The sequence below is a fragment of the Trichomycterus rosablanca genome, chromosome 16 (assembly GCF_030014385.1).
Source record: "Trichomycterus rosablanca isolate fTriRos1 chromosome 16, fTriRos1.hap1, whole genome shotgun sequence".
Lineage (NCBI taxonomy): Eukaryota > Metazoa > Chordata > Actinopteri > Siluriformes > Trichomycteridae > Trichomycterus > Trichomycterus rosablanca.
In genome coordinates this window covers 24,011,395-24,031,659 of record NC_086003.1, presented here as the reverse complement: position 1 = coordinate 24,031,659, position 20,265 = coordinate 24,011,395, and the positions used below count along the sequence as shown (strand labels likewise).

Below are 20,265 nucleotides of genomic sequence, written 5' to 3'. Positions count from 1 at the left end.
AAGACCAAGTCCTTGGTGGATGCTCCTTTTATATCCAATCATGCCAATGGTTAAATTAAAAACAACTGCTGCTGGATTTCCTGGCAATAAAGGAATTAAAAATCTTTTGTTGTAGATAAAAAAAAGCCATTTTAATCCCTTTTAGTAAGAGTATCTATAATTACTCCTCAGGCAGTGGTGGCCTGAGTGGTGAAAGTACTGAAATAGTAATCAGAAGGTCGCTGGTTGGATCCGCACCACTGGCAAGTTGCCACTGTTGGGTCCCTGAGCAAGGCCCTCTTCCCTTTAGCTGCTTAGATTGTATTAGGTCACAACTGTAAGTGACTTTGGATAAAAGTATCTGCTAAATACCATAAAGGTAATTTTAAAGCTGACTTTCTCAAAGTGCTAATGGTTAAAGCTCTGTTATAGCTGTTGGTCATTAAACACACCCATGCATATACAGCTGTTCATTTCGTGATTTTAAGTGCAAGTACAATTACTGATGAATTGTAACACTACTATGAAAGCAGAATATTAAGTCACTGATATATAACGTACAGACCCCATAAAACACAATCTCAACCAGACAGGAGGAAAGCAGGCAGTTTTATTCATGGGTAGAAATGACATAACAGTAAATAAAAATTGCACAGGGTAATTGTAGAGCTTTGAACCAGCAATTTTTAAAGCATCACAGTAATTAATTTTGTGTGCCTAGTGCCTTGATCCAAAATATGCATTTTTAGATACATACATACAATATGGAATGTAGAACAGGAAGACCAAAAGCTATGGTCCCAATTTCTCTTCATGACTGCCATGCTACATACATTTATCTTAAAAATTAAACCAAATTGGGCATTTGACATGGATATTAAGTGAATAATGACATTTCAGACATAAATCTGACTGGACAAACTGAAGCAACACAGTAAAAAAAACAGGCTACTCACTACAGACCATTGTTGCTTGTGATGAGTTCCAATGATTTCTGAGACGCCTGACTTGTTTCTTTAAGCAACAAATCATTTAATGCACGATACTCATGCTGTATAATCAAGCTGTTATTTGGCCTCTAAATAAAAAAGAAAAACAGGATGGGCGTAGAAGATAAAGGGCTAAAAGCAAAAATTACTTTTTTTCAGGGTTCATGGGTTTCTTCAAGAGCACCTGAGTGAACGTGCTTGATAAAAATACAAACAGCACAGAGATGAGGCAGTCCTCTGAGCAGAATACGCACCTTAGTGTCACAGTGGTATCTGAGAATACAAAAAACATATAATGCATCAAGAAATGACACTGATGATGACAGTAAAACTAGAGACAAAGGTTTGTGAAAATCCAGTTGGCTAAACTAAAGCAGTGGTCTGACTGTAGAAGGTATATTTTTGATGTCAGGGTATTTGTGGTTCAGAGCTTTTTATCTATTGTAGGTATGTGGGATTACATGCATTTAATATTTATGGTCAAGAAAGTGATTTTTAAATAGGGTACATGGATTGACAGAGTAACAGAGTGGTTACAGTCTGTTATTTTATACCCAGAAAGTTTATATATCAAAATGAATAAATGCACATAACAGATGTATTAGGTGTACCTAATAAAGGGCTAGGTTAGTATATGATGGGAGGAGTTGGCTATGGGAGTGTTTAGTAACAAAATAATTAAGCAGAGAATTAAGTAAGCATAGAATAATTACATGGAAAAATTTTGATTTAGTAGAACAGTAAGTTAGCATAGACTGTACAGGCTGTCTCACTTACATAACTACTGTATGTACTGTTTAAGTATGTGAAAACCAGGTACATAACAGGTACATAAGCTCAAACCATGCAAGCTTTACAAACAAGCACCCGCTGCAGAACAAGTAGGTATGAAGAGCTCAGTAACCTTCAACATGGCTCTGTGACTGGTTGACAAGTTTCCATCTATTCTATTCTTTAAATTTCCACTTTGCAATTTCCAAGTGGCAGCTAATTAGAAGTGCTGATAATGTCAAGTTGAACAGTCTGGGTGCAAGCTTTTGGTAAAGCCACAGGCTCACCGAGTTTCTAAGTGTATAGAGACTTAAGATGTCTGTACTCAGTTACAGCCGAACTACACAACTGAGTTTCAAACTGCCTGTGGAAACTAGTTTTACACACAGTTAGTTTTGTCAATGGGCTTTATGATTATTATACACAACCACAAGTAGGGGTGAATAGCAAAGTCATTGGACTTAAAAAAATAAAAAAATTAATAAAAAATCACTATTAGCTTGCAATAAAATCTGAGTTCAGCAGATGTCAGGAGTGTTATAGTTGGTTGCCACTATGCCAGCTGCAAAACTTGATGTGAAAGGAATAATGGTCTGAATTATGGTTTTAAAATGATTTGAAACTGAAATGTTAATGCTTCAAAATGTATGCTTCCAGGTTTACAGAATGCCCTTTACTGCTTCAGCAATAAAACTGGTTAAAGTAAAATGAGTTATTGTAAAAAAAACATGACTGTTCTACACAGAGCACTGACCTAAATCTATCTAACATTGTATCCAAATTGGAAGATCAGTAGCAGCCAAGACCTATTGTCACTGCAACACTGGGGGCAAAGGCGGCGGTTTAGATGATTTCACCTACTTTCAACAATGTAGTGTTCTATGATTACAAATACCAACCTGTATTAGTGTATTAGTTTGATTTAACCAACACCATCAGTGTATTAGTTTGATTAATAAATGTTAAAAACACTTACCTGGTAAAAAAACAAAGATGTAGCAGACTCATGCAATCATGTCATGCAGTCTACAACAATTACTAGTAACTTAATTAGTTGGCATTGACTAATGAGTGACAAGCAGATGCAAAACATAATTAGCAAAGGAAAATGGATTACAAATATACAGAACCCACTGTAAGTATGGCTGTGAGTATGCATTTGTTTTAATAGAATTAGAACAGAATTGAAGTAGGATTCATGCAGACACTGGGTTTCCCCAACAATAATTTACAGAATCATGATTGGATAGTGAAATAAAACAAAACTTACTTTATTCATACCTAAAATAGAAGAGAGAATAAATAGAATGAGATCAAACACATTTCTCAGAGAATCTTCTATGACTATTTTGATATATATATTTTATTTACAGACAAATGTCACAGACAGATTGAGTAACACATAAAGATAACAAATATAGTCATTCTAAAGAAGATCACTTTGGCAGGACAACTTTTTTAAAGTTGGCAAATACTCTGTCCTCTACAAATCAGCAGTTGACACATAATTCAAGACCTGTTGTCTTAGAGCACATTGCACTGGGTACATTCACTTTTTAATTCCATAATGCACTTTGACTACAAGGCATGTCACACTTTCACCTTATTGGTCCATTTAATGTTGTTACACAGCCTTATCTAATTTAATGTGACAACTTCTTTTTTTAGATTTCGCTGTGAAAGCACTGAGCACCATGCAAGCTATATCAAATCTAAGTGTTAATTATTTTGTACCTCATAGCCTGGTTAGGCTTCTGGAGCATGTGAAAAAAAGCATGCCTGGCTTACGTTAAAGGATAACCGGGCTGACATGTTTTAATGGTGGTGGGATCTGTATAATTTGATCTGAACAAAAAGCTTGATGCCTTTTATAAAAGACCAATAACTAATAAGAGCTAAACCTTATCAATTATAATGTAAGATGTTACATCCATAGTAGTGCTTATAACTATAGCTCCATAACAGTGTTCAGTTGGAATTTATGCTTAATTATGTAGCTCTATATAGTCAACACTTTTTAATGACTTGTAAAATTACATTTGTTAATGAAAAATTTTGCAAAAAACATGTCGGTGCTTTGATTTGTTAGGAAAGCCTGAAAATATGTGGTGTTTACCTGTGAATGAATGTAAGTGAAGAATGATCTATGACAATCAATTAGCCCACATATATGCAATTAACACAATTGTAAAAATCGTTATATTTGCATGCACATCAGGCATTAGAAATCAGGAGTAAAAATGACAATGGTGGCAAAAGGGTATTTTTCCTATACAGCTACATAAAAATAAAGCATGCTACATTTTGGTCTCTGTGTTCCTTTTATTTTATTTTTAGGTTTCTCCTTTTTTACTTGTCGTGTTTTAGGGATGTGAAAAACATCAGAAAAGGAGTAAATTTTTACTTAATGACATGGTGTCATTAGCTATTAAGCAATTTATCATGTGTGCCACATACTGCTTGCAAAGCTAGGTCAAAGCTAAAATAAAAAAATGTGTCTAAAAACCAAAACCAAAAGACGCTGAGGACCCGTACATCCCAGAAGATAATGCTCAACAATATTCTTAGGTCTTTAATACTTTTATGTATAACGGGATTTTTAAATGAGCAGTTTGAAAAGGGACAAACAGAAATGGCAAAAAAAGCAAATACACTGTCCTAATCTGTGTACTACTGCACTGTATATAAATGGTGTGCAAAATTAGTACAACACCAATAGTGCCATGGTACTAGTTCACGTACCAGTCATCTCATAGCATATTGTCTGTGACAGTTTCTAAAATCTTTTTTAGCTATTACATTATTTTCTCAAACCACCATTTTAATCTATGCATTTCTCAATGAAGGCAAATTTTACATTTTGTTTTGCACTGTTTCTAGTAGTCAGTGCTTAGAGATTGTTTGAGGGTAAAGTCATATTAGTCATTTTCTAATGTAAACTTAGATAGTAAGCTAGATAGTAAGATAGTCCTCATCTCTGTCTGCATTTTGTTTGAACAGACATCACCATAACCAGCATTCTATCCTGTTACAACTGCATGTTTACTATCTGCTCCTTTGTGTCATGGACAGCAAGAAACCTCCTCTAAACATTATGTGCAGTTACCAAAGTCTGTTTGCAGGGCTCTCAAAAGAACTTCTCATGAAGCATAAACCAGACTTATAAACTGCCTGAGAGAACAAAAGCATGAGCCAACTGTCTCTGTTTAGAGCTACAGCGTTCATATAGAATCCAGGAGTATACTGTATAGATGTAAAACAATACACAGAGTGTGTATACAGTAATGCTCAGGCACGAGTACAAAACATTATCTGTCCAATAAAGTTCTGCATTTTTATGATGCATCTAGCTTTACGTGTTGCAAAAATAAATGTTACTCTGCACTGTTTGCAGATGAGTGGGAAGAGAAGTTGATATCAGGAGAAAGAAGACCCGCCCCAAGTCCCACTTTGTTAAGCCCTACTGCCGTACTTTTCCAGGGATGTAGTTGCGATCGATGCTCTCCTCCTGCAGGAACATGTGAAGACAACGCTCATTCTGAGCCAATGGGTGACCAGCAATTCTGAAAGAGAAGCAGTAAAAACAGGCAAATTATTTCTGACAGATGGTGAAGCTCAACACTACAACAGTTACAAAAATGATCTGACCTTAGTTATATTTAAACTGTTATCATAATGGTAAATGTATTAAATCTAATAATGTGCTAGGCTTTAAGATTTCAAGCTGTTAACCTGTTGATAAACTGTTCAAGTCCAACTCTTCTCTCCTCAATGAAGGACTCTTCGAATATTCCCTCATCTCCACGGAAGGGGAGCTGTCGCTTTAGTGCCTTTCCAGGTAGTGGAGGTACAACAATCTGGAAGACATTTTCATACACGACTTTAAAAATGAATTAGGCTTCGAATAAAGTGTTATTTCTACTTTATGGTAGGTAAAAGTATAGGAATGGCAGTAAATAAACCTAAATAAATGGAATTCGTGTTTCCCACACTGACCAATGCCTAACTAGCCAGTGGGACTACTAGAAGGCAGTTAGTGTCTTGGTTCAAGGATACTAATTTTTCCAATAGCATTGCATAAGCAGTAGTTTAAATGAAAAGAGAAGGTACACAGCCTTCACCCATGTTGTAAATATTGTGGGTCAGGAAACAGTGGCTGAGAAATATAAACCCCATGTCTTTTTTAAAATCAATTAATGGCTTAATTAAAAGTAAGATGTAACTTTTAAATTACCACCAAAAGTTTTCATGCATACAAAGATTTATTTATTGTTTTACAAAAATACATTTACTAAGATTTTGGTATACATGTAGCAGCAGCATTTAAATGTAGTAAAAGTGCATACACAGCTTACACCATTTACATCATAAAGCTGCAAACAGTTTAGCTAACAACAAAAAAAGTGCCAATTCTGTCCTTAGGTGATTACAATACCACCATGCCAAATACTAAGAACTTTTGAACATCACATCCTTCATTCATTCATTCATTTTATTCTCACCAACCACTTTAATCTGGTCAGGGCCATAGAAGATGTGGTTCCACTAGGAAACACTGGGCACAGGGCAGGGATACCCTGAACAGGGCACCAATTCATTGCAGGGTTTCGTCTGTCCACCTACATTGCCGATCATGTCTGGCCTACAGCACTGTGGAGATTCAGTGGTGGGGTAGCGTAATAATAGACTGTTGTGCCACTTAAGCCTTAAACATGTAATTAAAAACTAAATAAAAAACTACTCACTCCAATTGTTGTGCAATGAGTTTGACTTGTAATGAAAAACGTTTACATTCAATTTAAGAAAAATGCAAAACATAGGCCCCACTGTACATCGCCAGCTTGACAATCCAGGTTCAATCCAGGTTCAATCCAGGTTCACTTGCAATTTTTTGGGCTGATTTTCTGCTTGTGACTAATGGATGTGTGAGTTCAGATATTAATATTAGACTTGTTGGAATCCGCATTTTGAATTTAAGTGTTTAGATTCTCATGAAGCTTTCCAGTTGAATAAACACACCCTGTTTTCTGGTTTAGTAATACTGTGTTTCATAATGAACAAGGCGTAACATGTTGCTGCATTAATATGGTAAACGTGTGACACTGTTTAACCAGGTTATTGTACAGTGAAAACATCAATAGCTTACCATGATAGCTTACCTTACTGTCTCTCTCCAGCTCATTTTTCAACCACTCAAAGTCGCTGTACCGTCTTCGTACACAAGATTCTTTTAACTTGAAAATAGGGAGGTTGGTCTGTTTACAAAACACACAGCGGTTTGTTTATTAAAGGTCACATCACAAACTGCGACTGGAATGAAATACGGTGGTTTTGGTAAATAAAGCAAAACACAAAGTGTTGTCAACCTTATTAATGTAAGTATTCGTGTGTTGTAAGTGCGTTGGGTATAGCTAAATTTGACTAGACGGGTTGTATCTAACAGACCACCGTTGTAATGCCCACCGTTTATTTTGCATTTATTTGTTAAGCTAAATAAATGTATCAGTTGTGCTAACGTTAATTAGCTAAAAGGCTGACAGAGTGCAACAGCTAGCTAGTTAGCTAACGGAAAAACAAGGATACGTGCAAAGCGAACACAAAACGCGTCTTTAAAATACAGTTTTTAAACTAATACAACTTAACTTGCATCATTTTAAAACTAATACCACAAAATAAAAATAAATAAATGAAAAAAGAAAAACTAGAACAACATTAGCCTGCTAGTTACAACCTAAGCAGCTAGCTAGGCCGAACCAAATTCCACATCTCACACCCGCTTATAACGCGTCCTGATTCAGAGCAACATGACATACAGCGTTATAAATCATTCACTTATTTATTGTATACATATACAGCAACGTTACCCGCATTCGGACTTCATAAGTAGTGAACCGATTCCGACCGACTCCGATAGTTTGAGGATCATAAACGTCGATTTCGAGAAAATTACTGGGAGGTCCGTAAGCGTCCGTCAGATCCTGGGGCTTCGAGTTTAATCGGCGAGTATCGGCCACTGTGGCTTCAGACATCTTTAATTCTGACTAGGCAGATTGTAAAAGATGTAGTCTAACACTCGCACTGTGCAGATGACCTGACTACGACATTAAATAAGAAAAATGTAACAGAGGAGACACTCTGCAAGCCTGCACGGAAAATCTGCAGTTCAGCAGCAGCACAGGAAATCCCGTGGTTCTCCTCTAGCCAGCACTGTGCGCTATTCACACCAATAATGTGTCGTCTGAGGCTCTCTGTGTCGGCTCTTCAAACCGACTCTTCCTGTCGGCTCTTTTAGATAAACATTAGGAGTCGACTCTTGGTAAAGAGACGAATCATCTTGTCAGAGATGTAGGTGTAAGAGCAATAATTAAAGGTTGTTAGTGGAAAATAAAATACAATTTTATATTCCACTATCAACCTTCACTCTCTCACAATCTCCTCCCTCTTCTATGTTAAAAGTTTAACTTACACTTTAGTATCTTAATAATTCTAAACATTAGTTGTAACAACTGTATATAAAATAACATTTTATATTCCACTAACAACCTTTAATTATTGCTCTTACATAGGCTTATTTAGCATCTGACCACTGTGTTATTTTTCTTGAGGTTAAAGAATTTAAAATAAATGAACCATTAAAGCTAAACTCTAATATCTTTATTTAATCTTTTTAAAAGAACCATTCAAAGGTGGACATGGCTCTTAGGATTCGGATTATTGTCTTACCATATAACCCATTTACACCAGTGCTTCAGATCACAAACTGATCAAGCATTCTCCTTCAGACTTCTTCTGCATAATTTCTGATATGTCAAAAACTTTCTCAAAAGTTACAAGCTTTATTTAAAGAGGAGTTTAATATGACCAGTTAAAAGTTTTTTGAACAGCAACAACCGTCTTTGCAATGAATTAAACGGCAGTAAATGTATTGGTTCTGTGTAATACTAATAGAATGTATCATTGAATGTGTATTGTTATAATGTATTGTTTTTGTGATTTATAGCATCATTATGGTTTTAAATGTAATAAAAATAGTTTCCTAACACAATATAATAATGTTATTTTTTAATTAGTAGGTTTATACTTTTTTTGTTACGCTATAAAATTAAGGTTAGGCGAGAAATGTAATTAACATCACAAACAGTAACAATTACGTGACGTTTGAGAGCCTAAAGAGTCGACTCTTATTGGCAATCTGAATCTATTTAAAAGACTCACTGATGCGAGCCGAAATGCTTTCGCGCTGTTCTAGAAATGGCAAAGCCAAGCCTAAGTGATCAACGTGCAGCTCAACCACAGCCAATCAGATTCCGAGCTTTACTTTAACTGACATGCAATAGACCAATAGTATGGATAAACAATGTAAATGGGCGGGGTTTAGTATGAGTACGTTTTCACATCATGTGGGACAAAATTGGACTGGATCTTATATCACGTTAATGCACATTTCACTTGTTACCTGCAACTATATAATCGTCAGATTGCCCAGGCAGCCCAGCCCTATTCTGTATTTATACCAGGGTTTTTGATTATGTAGCAGGACAGGGGACACTCAACAGTCCAAAATTTCTACAGCTACCTCAAAATGTCATAGTTGCTGAGCAGTTGTTGTTGCTGTTTTTATTTTACAAGATAACAAATAATCACACAATTATTGGCCTGCATGGTTATCCCTTATTAATAGCTGTGTGAAGATAAAACACTAGAATTTTTTAACCAAAAGAATAATATACTAAAATAAACTAAAAGTAAATTAATTAAACCCAACGCAAAACACAAACTCACACATTTAATATATCTAATCCAACACAACGCTAAATAGGATAAAGCAGTGGGAAAACAGACAATGAATGAATGAATACATCTAATTATACAACACTACCTGAACAATGACAGGTCTAATTATGGAACATATTTGTTTACAATATTAAGATATAATCAGGCAGGTACTTAAAGTCATTTTGTCTGTGATTTAAATTTCATTTACACATCAGGAAAATAAATAACTAAAACGATTTTCTCTGAAACACTGATTCCACCATTTAATAGTATTATGCTTCCAAATTCTTAGCTTTCCCTGCTCCCAACACAATTTAACTAATTAAGACCTTGATAACAAGCTTATGAGCAATATAAGGCAAGCTGTAGCCTAGTGGTTAAGGTACTGGACTAGTAATCAGAAGGTTGCTGGTTTAAGCCCCACCACTGCCAAGTTGCTGCTGTTTGGCCTTTGAGCAAGACCCTTAACCCTCAGACTGTAGACTGTAACTGTAAAGTAAGTTGCTTTGGATAAAGGCGTCTGCTAAATCTTGAAAATGTAAATGTAAAATAAGGGGGGTATGGAGCAGGGAAAATTGCTGTAGGGCCTTTTTAGACTAACCATGAAAAACTCTAACATTTGTTGATTTGTTGGAAAATACAGCCATAGACATAAAACATTATGTATAACATCACACACCAAAAAGTGTTTTAGGCTCAAAATGACAGCTGTGGCAAAATGTAAACAACCCTAAGCATAAAAGTATAAGGACACCAGACAACTAAACCTTATATGAATCAAAACCACGGGCATCAATTCTAAATTGGTCTTTAATCCTTTCCTTAGGCAAATTACATTTTGAAACATGATGAGCAGCCTGAGGAAAACAAAATATTAGTTTGACAGTGTGCACATTTATGCAACCGTGTTATTGTACATTTTTACTTTTCCCCTAAAAGATTTCAGTTTGTTTTTTAATTGAATTGTACAGATTATTGGTCACATTAGAGGTAGAAAAACGTTTTTAAATGTTTTATCTTGGTAAATTTTTTTTTACATTACAAAAACCTGGCAACAGCAATGTGTAGACTTTTATATCCACTGTAAAACTGATTTAAAACACAAATCCACTTCTCATTTGAATTGTTGTGGACAAACAGAATTACAGTTTTGGAGTGGCCTAGTCCCAACCTGATCCCAAAAGAAACGGTGTGGTGATTCCTAAAACAGGTAGTTTAAATAAACTAGCAGCTAATTTAAAGCAGTAATTACCTGCAGTTATTAAGAATCAGTTGATTTGTACAAGTAAAATCTAAAAACTTTAGTTGTTTTTAAAAACTGTTCTGTTAAATATTTGCTTTGTGTACAAGTCTGACGATCCTAAATCATACAGTGTGACAAATAGTTAATAACAGGAAAAATTTAAAAATATTTTTTTTAAAGCACTGAAGAACACATCAGTGTGCTAACTGGCTGAATTTTGCCCGCCTTTTCAGAGCTCATGGCTGTTACAAAGTCATGGTTTTGTTCCCTAACATACTGTATAATGTATCGCCATTTTTGGAATGTTAGAAAAATCAAGTTTAAAAAATACCTGAAAAAGTATTGTGAATACAATGCTATTGATTCAATACTTAAAACAAATCTACTGGGCATCATTAAGCTGTCTGGCTACAGTCAGAATCTCTTTAGCTCCTTTGCTGAGCAGCTGGTTGGCGAGGTCGACCCCAAGGTTCTCTGCGGCATCCTGTGCTGCCCGAGACACCTTCAGCGCTGTGACTCCAACATGCTGAATCTTCTCATCCACCTTTTCTTCTACATTCTTCTGCTCCTAATCCAGGTAAAGACATCCAAATACAGATTTATAATAACCGTAATGGTAATGGACATTTATGTCTTTTTAGTCTTAGTATTTTACATTTACATGTTTGGCATTTAGCACACATTTCTATTCAAACTTACAATTGTTACCAAAAAGCAATGCAGGCAACTGAGGGATATGAGCCTTGAACATAAGCCCAAAAATCCTTTACAGACCTCTATTTTACACAGAATCCTGCATTACAAGTAATAAATGATGGTGATGGTGAATTATTTGGAACTGATTACCTCATTGTCGAACTCCACATCGGTCTTCATGGTCTCCTTTAGACTGTCAGATCCATCTAAACTGTACACAGCTCCTGTCAGTGAGAGCTGGGAAAACACCAAAAGAACAACATAAAGAGCAAGAACAATAACCAACTGGTGTACACATTTTTATAGAATTATTTATATTTCAAAACATTCTACTAGTTAATTTCTAAAAAAAACTTTTAATTATATATAATTGAGAGTTTTGGGCAAATTATTAATGTTTATTTAATAAAATATATTTATATAAGAACTGCTAATACTGCATGCTACAAAGTGTTCAAACAGTACTGATAATAGTAGGGTTGGGTGGTAATTTGCCAGACTATTTAGTACAGATCTGTATGTTTGGGAATAGAACCAAAAAGATAGATGCTAATATTTCAGGCTCCCTGGCTGCCTGCTGCTGTTGATTGCTAGAAGAAAAACTCCATTATATTCCGGTTATTCTTTTTATTATTGTTGATAATAATAGTACATATTTAACCAGTATTTTAAATAGAAATGTAAAATATTTTCTACCTGGGAATTCTTAACTTCTGTGTGAACAGCAACTGGAACACTGCATCCTCCTTCCTGCAATTAACAGCAAAATGTTAGAAGTTTTATATATTTATATATTTATCTACCAGTTTGGGTATGTTTCCATTAAGACATGTAAAGCCACTGCCTCTTCCCAAGTGAATTTATGGAACTTTATTGAGCAGATTAACACGGTCCGTTATTGGACTGGTAATCAGAAGGGCTTTTGGGCCCTTGAGCAAGGCCCTTAATCCTACGTTTCTTGCACTGTATTTAGTCAAAATACTAAGTGGCTTTGGATAAATACACCTGCTAAATGACATAAATGTAAATGCCCCTTTTCAGTCTATTCTTTGCTATTCAGTGCCAACAAGTCTGCTCAAGCCATTGGTAGCCTCATGGCTCATGACACATCATGACACTCACCATTAGTCCATTTTTATAAAAAATGTGTTGTACCTCTTCCAAAAAAATACATATATGCACAAATTATGAGGCCCCTTTATCTAAGGGTGATCTACAGAGCCACTAGTGCTTAAAAAGCACAGCAGATCGCTTAAAGTAGAGAGAAGTATGTGAATCACTAAAATCCTAAACTGAGCCATGAGCTACAGCTGAATTCTTACCAAGCGTTTAAGGAAAGCTCTCTCAGCAATGCAGCGCAGCACTGTGTCTGGATCTTGCAGCACTGATACCATCTCCAGAATGTCCTGATCCTGAGCCCTCACTTCCACCGCCAGAGCCCCCTGATGCACAACACAACATTAGCTCAAGCTCAAGCCTTAACTCTTAATCATACTGCTCTATGCTGTCCACTGCTCCTTAATACACGTAGGCACAGGAGCATCGAGAACTATGTTATTACAGGAGACTAAACATTGTAATGAATGATAGAGAAAATTCACCTGCCCGACTGCATACATGCAATCTTCAGCACCAAGAATCTGAAAACACAATATATACAGTAGTATATATTTAATCAAAACACTGCCGCTACAGAACTTGTAATGTGTGAGGCACTTAGATGTACAGCATCATCAGCTTATTTAATAGTCAGTTATACCCTTTAAATCCATTAAAAGGCATTCAGGATAAAACATAGTCTATGTATTTTAAATCAGAGAAAAACATTCTAATACTGTTTACAAATGTTCATGATTCTAAATGCTTTTTAGTTTTTATTGTTGGTCCGAGGGGAGGAAAGGGTTTAACTGTTTCTACAATTTGTGGAAAAAAAACAACAAAAAAATTGTTAGTATAAAGTATGGATTAAAGTAATTAATAAAAAATATTAAAATAAAATAAAGAAAGAAAAGGAAAACTAAAAAAAAACCATGGCAGACCAAGCAGAACAAGTTTTTTTAAGTAATGTAGGGAAGAAAAAAAGAACAAATGAAACTTAATAAAGAGATGAAGAGAGACAGAAGAATTTGTTCAGGAAAAGTATTAGAAAATAAATAAGCAGAAAACATTTAATTAAAAATATTGCATTTTATTATATGAATGTAATTGAATTTGGGCAGTACTAAGAGGGAACAGGGCTTTAAGCTTTATTAAGAGCGTTACCTGACTGATGCGTTTCTCCCAACCCATTCTCCTCAGTCCAGCTGCAGCCAGGATAATAGCAGCAAAGTCATTGTTCTCATCCAGCTTCTTCAGCCGTGTGTTCAGATTACCTCTCTATAACACTTCATTTAGGAACTACTAAAATACCATGTATTTAACCTTGTCTAGACCTTTACATGTAAAAAAAGTGCAGAACGACTGAAATAATACGTAAAAAGGATACGATGTCTTTAAACTCCAGGTGTGGAAATCGTTTCTTCAACTGTGCAGCTCGGCGAAGAGAACTAGTGCCAATTATACTGAAAGAAGACAAATTAAAGCATCTTCTTTTCATGAATTGAATCTATTTGAAGCAGTTTTTAAAAAAAGAAAACACAACCCTCACCAGCCCAACCACACAAAATACTTTTTTATAGACTGTAATCTATAAAAGTGAATTAATTTTTAAAAGTGAATTTAATTTCTCCAATTTCTCTCTCAATCTAGTAATATTTAATGAGTATTTTTCATATTCTGCTGGTATGCTGCTGGAATGTTGGTGACACTGTCCACTGTCAAGCAAGCTTTACAGCAGCATGGATTTAGAGGCTGTTGTGCAAGGAAGAAGCCTCTGCACCTGCTTTTTGTTTTTGTCCAGATCATAAGCAACAAACTTCAGTCGTAACTTTAAGGTGGACTTTAAAAAATAGCAGAGACTTTTGTCTTGGACTTGCATTTAAGCCCATAAGGATGAAATGCCTGCTTATGCTCAGGATTGTTCATGGAGTCATTTTTTATTTGTTTTAGCCAAAGACAATAATTTAGCAAGCTGAGAATTTACAAATGCACAAAAAAGGCATGTAAATAATTACCCTTTTTTACTTGCAAAGTGGAAATAAAGTCTTTAATTGTGTACATGGGTAAATAAACACTAGATCTCTTGGTGTTATAAACACCCACCGTACCTCTTCTCTGGTAGTGAATCGAGACATTTCCCAGCATTTTTGGGGTGCAAAACTACTGCATCATACGGACTTTCCCGCCTTCAAAGAAAAGAAGAATTATATTGGTATTATAATTTTACATGCTTTATACACAGTATAAAAACAAGAAATAGTGGCAAACTCATGGCTAATGGATGCATCATGTCAAGCATACAACCTCCACCAATGCTGTCAGCAGAATGAGTCGTACTAAGGAGCACAGGAACTTTCAATATGGCATTGTTATACATTGCCATTTTTTACCCTGTTAGAGCTGCCACATCAGTTGTAAATACAGTTAGTGTAAAAAAACAAATAGCTTACCAGTGAAGCAATCATTCACACAAGCTCAAAGATTGGGACCATAAGAGCTGCAGTGCAAAGCATGTTAAAATGTGCTGTACTTAGTTGCAACACTATCAAGGATTCAGGAATCTGTGCAGGCCATTAGAGTTTTTCTACACCAAACAATGATTTGTCCATATGGGTACAGTCAAGGTAGAACAAAAAATTTGGAAGCATGAATGTTCATTTATAAGCTATATCTGATATTAAGGAAAGGATGTGACAAAAACACTTACACTACTTACTTTTGACTCTGAAGTGTACAAATCAACAAAACCTACTGTACTCTAACTGTTTGTGTTACACTCTGTGTTATGTGTAATAACTTTTACTTGAAAGTCTGGACCCAGCTTAGAACAGAAGTGTGTTTGTGATGCACAATCTTCCCCCCTGTTCTACTTACTTGAGCACAGCTCCTATTGTAAAACCCACCGGAAGAGTGGTGGGCAAGTCCTTTAATGAGTGCACAACCAGGTCGACCCTGCAGTGAGACAAAATCAACAGCATCTTTCATACTGAACATACAGACACCAGTCTGTTACGACAGACATCAAACATGCACAAGAGTACTGAAGAAAACATCAGACTGATGGAGAACATCAAAGACTGACTTACTCATTTCTTTCCAAAGCATTTTCCAACTCCTTTGTAAAGAGACTCTTTTCTCCTATCTTTAAAAGAGAAAAGGAAAACTGTAAGGCCGTGTAGCATAAAACAAGAAGCATGATCATGAAGTGAAACATTTTGTTATTTGGTTCCTTTATGGCAGAAACTAAATTGTATTACTGCCCACATTTCCCAGACCGCTTTTGCACTCATGAACGCTGTACCTATCCACTATTAAGTAAATAAAAATAAATTCTGGACTTTTAAATGAACATTAAGGTTTAATAAATATAAGTGCAGAAATCTTTTAAAAAAGCCAGAATAAGGTAAACAATATGAAGGAACATTAACCCAATTTAAGGTTATTTAGTGCATTTTCAAGAGGAGATTTGTCTTAAAATCGAATGGATCTGAACTGCTGGCCTAAATAACCATGGCCTAAAGCACTGCATCTATATCAGATGAGATACAGAGATCATTACTCTTATAGACTGTCACAGTCATGCCTTTAACAGTGAAGATACAGGGTTAGATCATTTGTGATCCATTTTCTGGATGAGAAATATATATAAAACCAGCTTCCAGTGTTCTAGTCTGATAATAGCTTCAATTAAACATTAAACATTACAAAGGTCAGATAATTTCATGTATTGCAAGATTTAAGGACACATTTCTTTGTTTTCTCAGCTTACCTTTGATAGAGCTGTGTCAAGTATTTTGTCACCTGTTGTTGACATAGCAACTGAAACAAAATGTTTTACAATGTCACTATAAAGTAAGTCCTGACATTCCACAGTATGCAGGTGAGTTACTAACATGTGCAGGTAACATGATTGGGTATAAAAGTAGGATCCACTAAAATCGGTCTTAGCAATCAAGACAGGTTGTGGCTCACCACTTTATTACAAACTATGTTAGAGAATTGCTAGTTACAAGATACAAAATACAAGATATTGTGAAAAGACTCCTGTAAAAAACACTGCTGAATGTCTGTAACGTCCAAATCCTTAGACTGCCTGACAGCCCGGAGATTGCACAGTCTTGGTACAGTAATAAATACAGCCATATAGGCTTGGGAGTACCGATGTCACTTAACATGGTCTGCAGCTGCATTAGAAAATGCAACGGAAATCAGACAACAAGACTGTGCAAAAATTCCACTTGCCAGACTGCAACTATTAGTATCCAATATTCTCAAATGTAAAAAGAGTGCAATTAATAAGAACACTGATACTATATGCCTGCAAACTTTATGCTGTCCTAGTTTTTTGAGCATGTTGCAGGCATCAAATAATGAATTTGTTTACATTTGTAGACAATACAAATAGTAGTCTTCTCACACACTGTTCAGTGAGATCTTACCTATTTCAAAGTGCACATCAGGGTACAATTCCTTCAACTTCGCTGCAACACTGTCAGTCTGAATACGAGCCAGCTAAAAAAAAAGCAAGCAATTATATGATTAATGGACGCTGTTTTCTAGGGGTGCCAGTGTTTTACAACTATTAGATAGTTTATTAGATCTTTGAAATAAATGAGCACAAATTAGCACAAATTAGCACAATTGCTGTATGCTTATTAGCTCCAACGTACCTAAAATAACTTGCTCTGTCTTTTTAAAATCATCTCAATGAAAACATACCTAATTTCTAATAAAGTAGTATGCTATTAAATTAAGTTAATGAATTAATTAATCACCATGCTAAATTCTGCCACATTTGCCAAATTATGTCTTTCCCAATAACATGCTATATAAGCAATTATAAGGCAACTGTATGTTTAAACCAGTGACATAAATGAGCTGGTTTTGTTATGAATTAAATGTATTATTTCAGCTCAGTCATAAAATAGAAATATGTAAGAACGTTAAACCATTCTGCCTTTACTTGGTGGTGACCTCATATTTCATATATCATAATTTTACAGCATGGATTTGCCAAAATGTAGGTGCTAATTGCAAATTTTTGGGGTGTTTGGAGCAACAATCGTTTTGTTCATTCCTAAATTCTGATCACGCATCTCTAGTATTCATTAAATAAATTTTTATTTGTTTTCCACAAACTGCAATACATTTAGGTTTTTAACGTGTGGATATATTCCTGGCTTACCTGACTTTTTCTTGTTCCGATTCGGATTCTCCTGCTGCCTTTGTAATCCCCATCCTGCCAAATACATACTTATAAACATAGGAACTAGAAAGAAATCTTCAAAATGTGTGGAAAGACTTCTAAGAAGAGTGGGAGCAGTTAAGGGGGAAACTCCAATTTAATGTCTATGGTTTTAAAAAAGGATGTCCAACAAGCTTTTGGTCAGGTGTGCTCACCCTTTTGAACATACAGTATAGCGTATGGGCATTTTTGTAATTCATTGTTTTTGTTATACACACAAAAACACAAAATAAATAAATCAGGAAATGAGTAACTTTAAGTTGCTACACTAGACTTCACCTGTAATATACTAACCTGGTCTTTCCTCATTTCAGTGCAGATTTTTTTGTTGCTTTTGTCTTTTCCATCCTATACAAAATACACATATGAACAATACAACTGATTAAATTATTGTGAATCACTACATTATATTGCATAAATACAACCTATCTATTAACCATTATATTAAAATCAGACTAAAATAAACAGCAGAAACAGAAAAAAAAGGTTCATTTCTGAAGCTAAATGTTCGGATGAAGTCTGCAGCCAGTCTACTGGTAAATGAAAAAACACACAGGGCAAAATAATACTGCTTTGAAGTGCACATGTTATGCTAATTGTCCTTCCATTTTACATATATACAGTATAACATTTTATCACTTTTACACACTGTCTTTTTACTACCTGGCTTTTTCTTTTTCCAGTGTGTTTTGTTTCTTTGTCTTTGACATGTCCATCCTGCAAAATACACACAACACAGAACTGAAGAAATGAATAAGGATGAAAGTCAATGTAACCCAAAGGTCACTTTAAATTGAGCTAAATTAAATTCTACTCTTATCCTAATGCACTGTTTATCAGCCATAGTCTTAATAAATAATGATCAACGATACAAAAAGGAGGTCCTGGTGCTTAATAGGACTAAAAATTGTAGAATGGTCTACAGTGAGGGATGGGGCATTATCAGGGTGGGACTGAGGGTCCGTCGGTCTCTACCCCTGAGTCCTGGCTCTGGTGATTAGGCTGACTGTTCACTGTGTCCGTTAGGCGATTACACACTGGTAATCTTTTACATCAGCACACACAGACTGCATTACATATGTATTGAACAATATTTAAAATCAACAGAAAACAATGTTTTGTGTTTAAAACTTGATTTTGACCATATCGAGTGCCAGTAGGGCAATCCTAAAACTGCTGTACAGTTTAAAAAAAATTAAATTGTAATGGGACGTGATTGCTAAATCACATTAATAAAGACATTTGGCTGTGACAGCTGTCAAAGATGCCTTTACCAAATACTAAACAAGGTGATGAATACAGTTAACACTTAATTATTTTTAATTGTTTTAAAGTGTTTACATTTCACCCTGCGATATATTAGCACCCTCTTCATGGAGGATTAGAAAAACATTTAAAGCTAGAACTAAACAGTAGATTTAATAGTAAATTAATGATAAAACTGAGGGATGTTACCTGACATGTTTCTGAATGAGTAGCTGCTGACATCCTGAGGAAGTTAAATATATTTACAGTAGGATCGAGATGAGTCTCTTATTAATAACACAGGGAATAAAGATCTTTAGATGAATAATAAAAGTAATGAAGTGAACAGAAGCGCTGCAGATGATCTACAGAGATGAAGCTTCACCGGTAAACGACCTACTGCTCTTTCTTCTTCTACTGTTAGATTTTAGTGAAATAATTCGTACATGCTGCCACCTGCTGCACTGTAATGTGCTGCACTGTACTGTACTGGAATAGAACACGAGAGGGAGTGCGTTAGCGCCAGTAACATCAGCCGTCCGCTAGTGACTGAGCTCAAATCACAGCCGTGATGTTATTCGCAACGACCTTGAGTGTACAAAAATAAAACAACAGATCAAAGAAGCTCTGAATTTCATACAGACTTTGCTTTAATACAGGGGTGCCCAATACATCGATCGCGATCTACCAGTCAGTGGCGTAACTAGGAGCTCATGGGCCCCAGTGCAAAAACCAACTTTGGGCCCCCTTAAAGGTAGGTGAAATTAAATTCATGTTCATGTCCTGGAGGGGCCCCCCCTGCCATGGGCCCCAGTGCACTTGCCCCCCCTGCTCCTCCTGTAGTTACGCACAGTGTAGGCTGGTAGATCGCTCAAACAGGTGAACGTGATTGACATGAAATGTGGCCACTGTTTCTTTAATTTGCAGTTTGTTGCCATAGCTACACCTCAGCCCGCCTAAAGAACCACTAATCTAGAAAGTTTTCATTCGTCAGTAGCCGGTTTGCTCAATTTTTGCATTTTTCCTTTTGTAACCTACACTTTGTGAAGATGAGTGCGCAACCAAGCACAGAGAAACCAAAAACAGCTCGATTCGGACAAGAACACTGCAGAGACGAATGTTTCGTTCATACGTGGAAGAAGCTGACTGAGAATATTCAGCAGTGGCGGCTCCTGCCAAATCTCTCAGGGGGGGCAATTGTTGCGATGATGGCCAAGGTGACC

The 20,265-nt window shown here is 35.8% G+C and overlaps 2 protein-coding genes across 2 annotated transcripts; both read right to left on the bottom strand.

Annotated features, from left to right (window-relative positions):
- Window positions 1-571: 571 nt before the first annotated feature.
- On the bottom strand, window positions 572-7,950 carry snx12 (sorting nexin 12). Its single transcript, XM_063011692.1, has 5 exons — window positions 7,604-7,950; window positions 6,899-6,994; window positions 5,472-5,596; window positions 5,212-5,302; window positions 572-1,241 (listed from the first exon to the last, which is right to left on the bottom strand). The coding sequence occupies exons 1-5, from the start codon at window positions 7,766-7,768 to the stop codon at window positions 1,230-1,232; spliced, it is 489 nt and encodes a 162-aa protein (XP_062867762.1). The 5' UTR covers window positions 7,769-7,950; the 3' UTR covers window positions 572-1,229.
- Window positions 7,951-9,648: 1,698 nt separating this feature from the next.
- On the bottom strand, window positions 9,649-18,137 carry LOC134330062 (porphobilinogen deaminase-like). Its single transcript, XM_063010992.1, has 14 exons — window positions 18,092-18,137; window positions 17,738-17,791; window positions 16,992-17,064; window positions 16,322-16,371; window positions 15,639-15,694; window positions 15,427-15,504; window positions 14,661-14,738; window positions 13,940-14,015; window positions 13,717-13,830; window positions 13,056-13,094; window positions 12,777-12,896; window positions 12,151-12,204; window positions 11,605-11,691; window positions 9,649-11,326 (listed from the first exon to the last, which is right to left on the bottom strand). Exons 1-14 carry the CDS (start codon window positions 18,104-18,106, stop codon window positions 11,141-11,143), a joined length of 1,080 nt encoding a protein of 359 aa, XP_062867062.1. The 5' UTR covers window positions 18,107-18,137; the 3' UTR covers window positions 9,649-11,140.
- Between the last annotated feature and the right edge of the window lie 2,128 nt (window positions 18,138-20,265).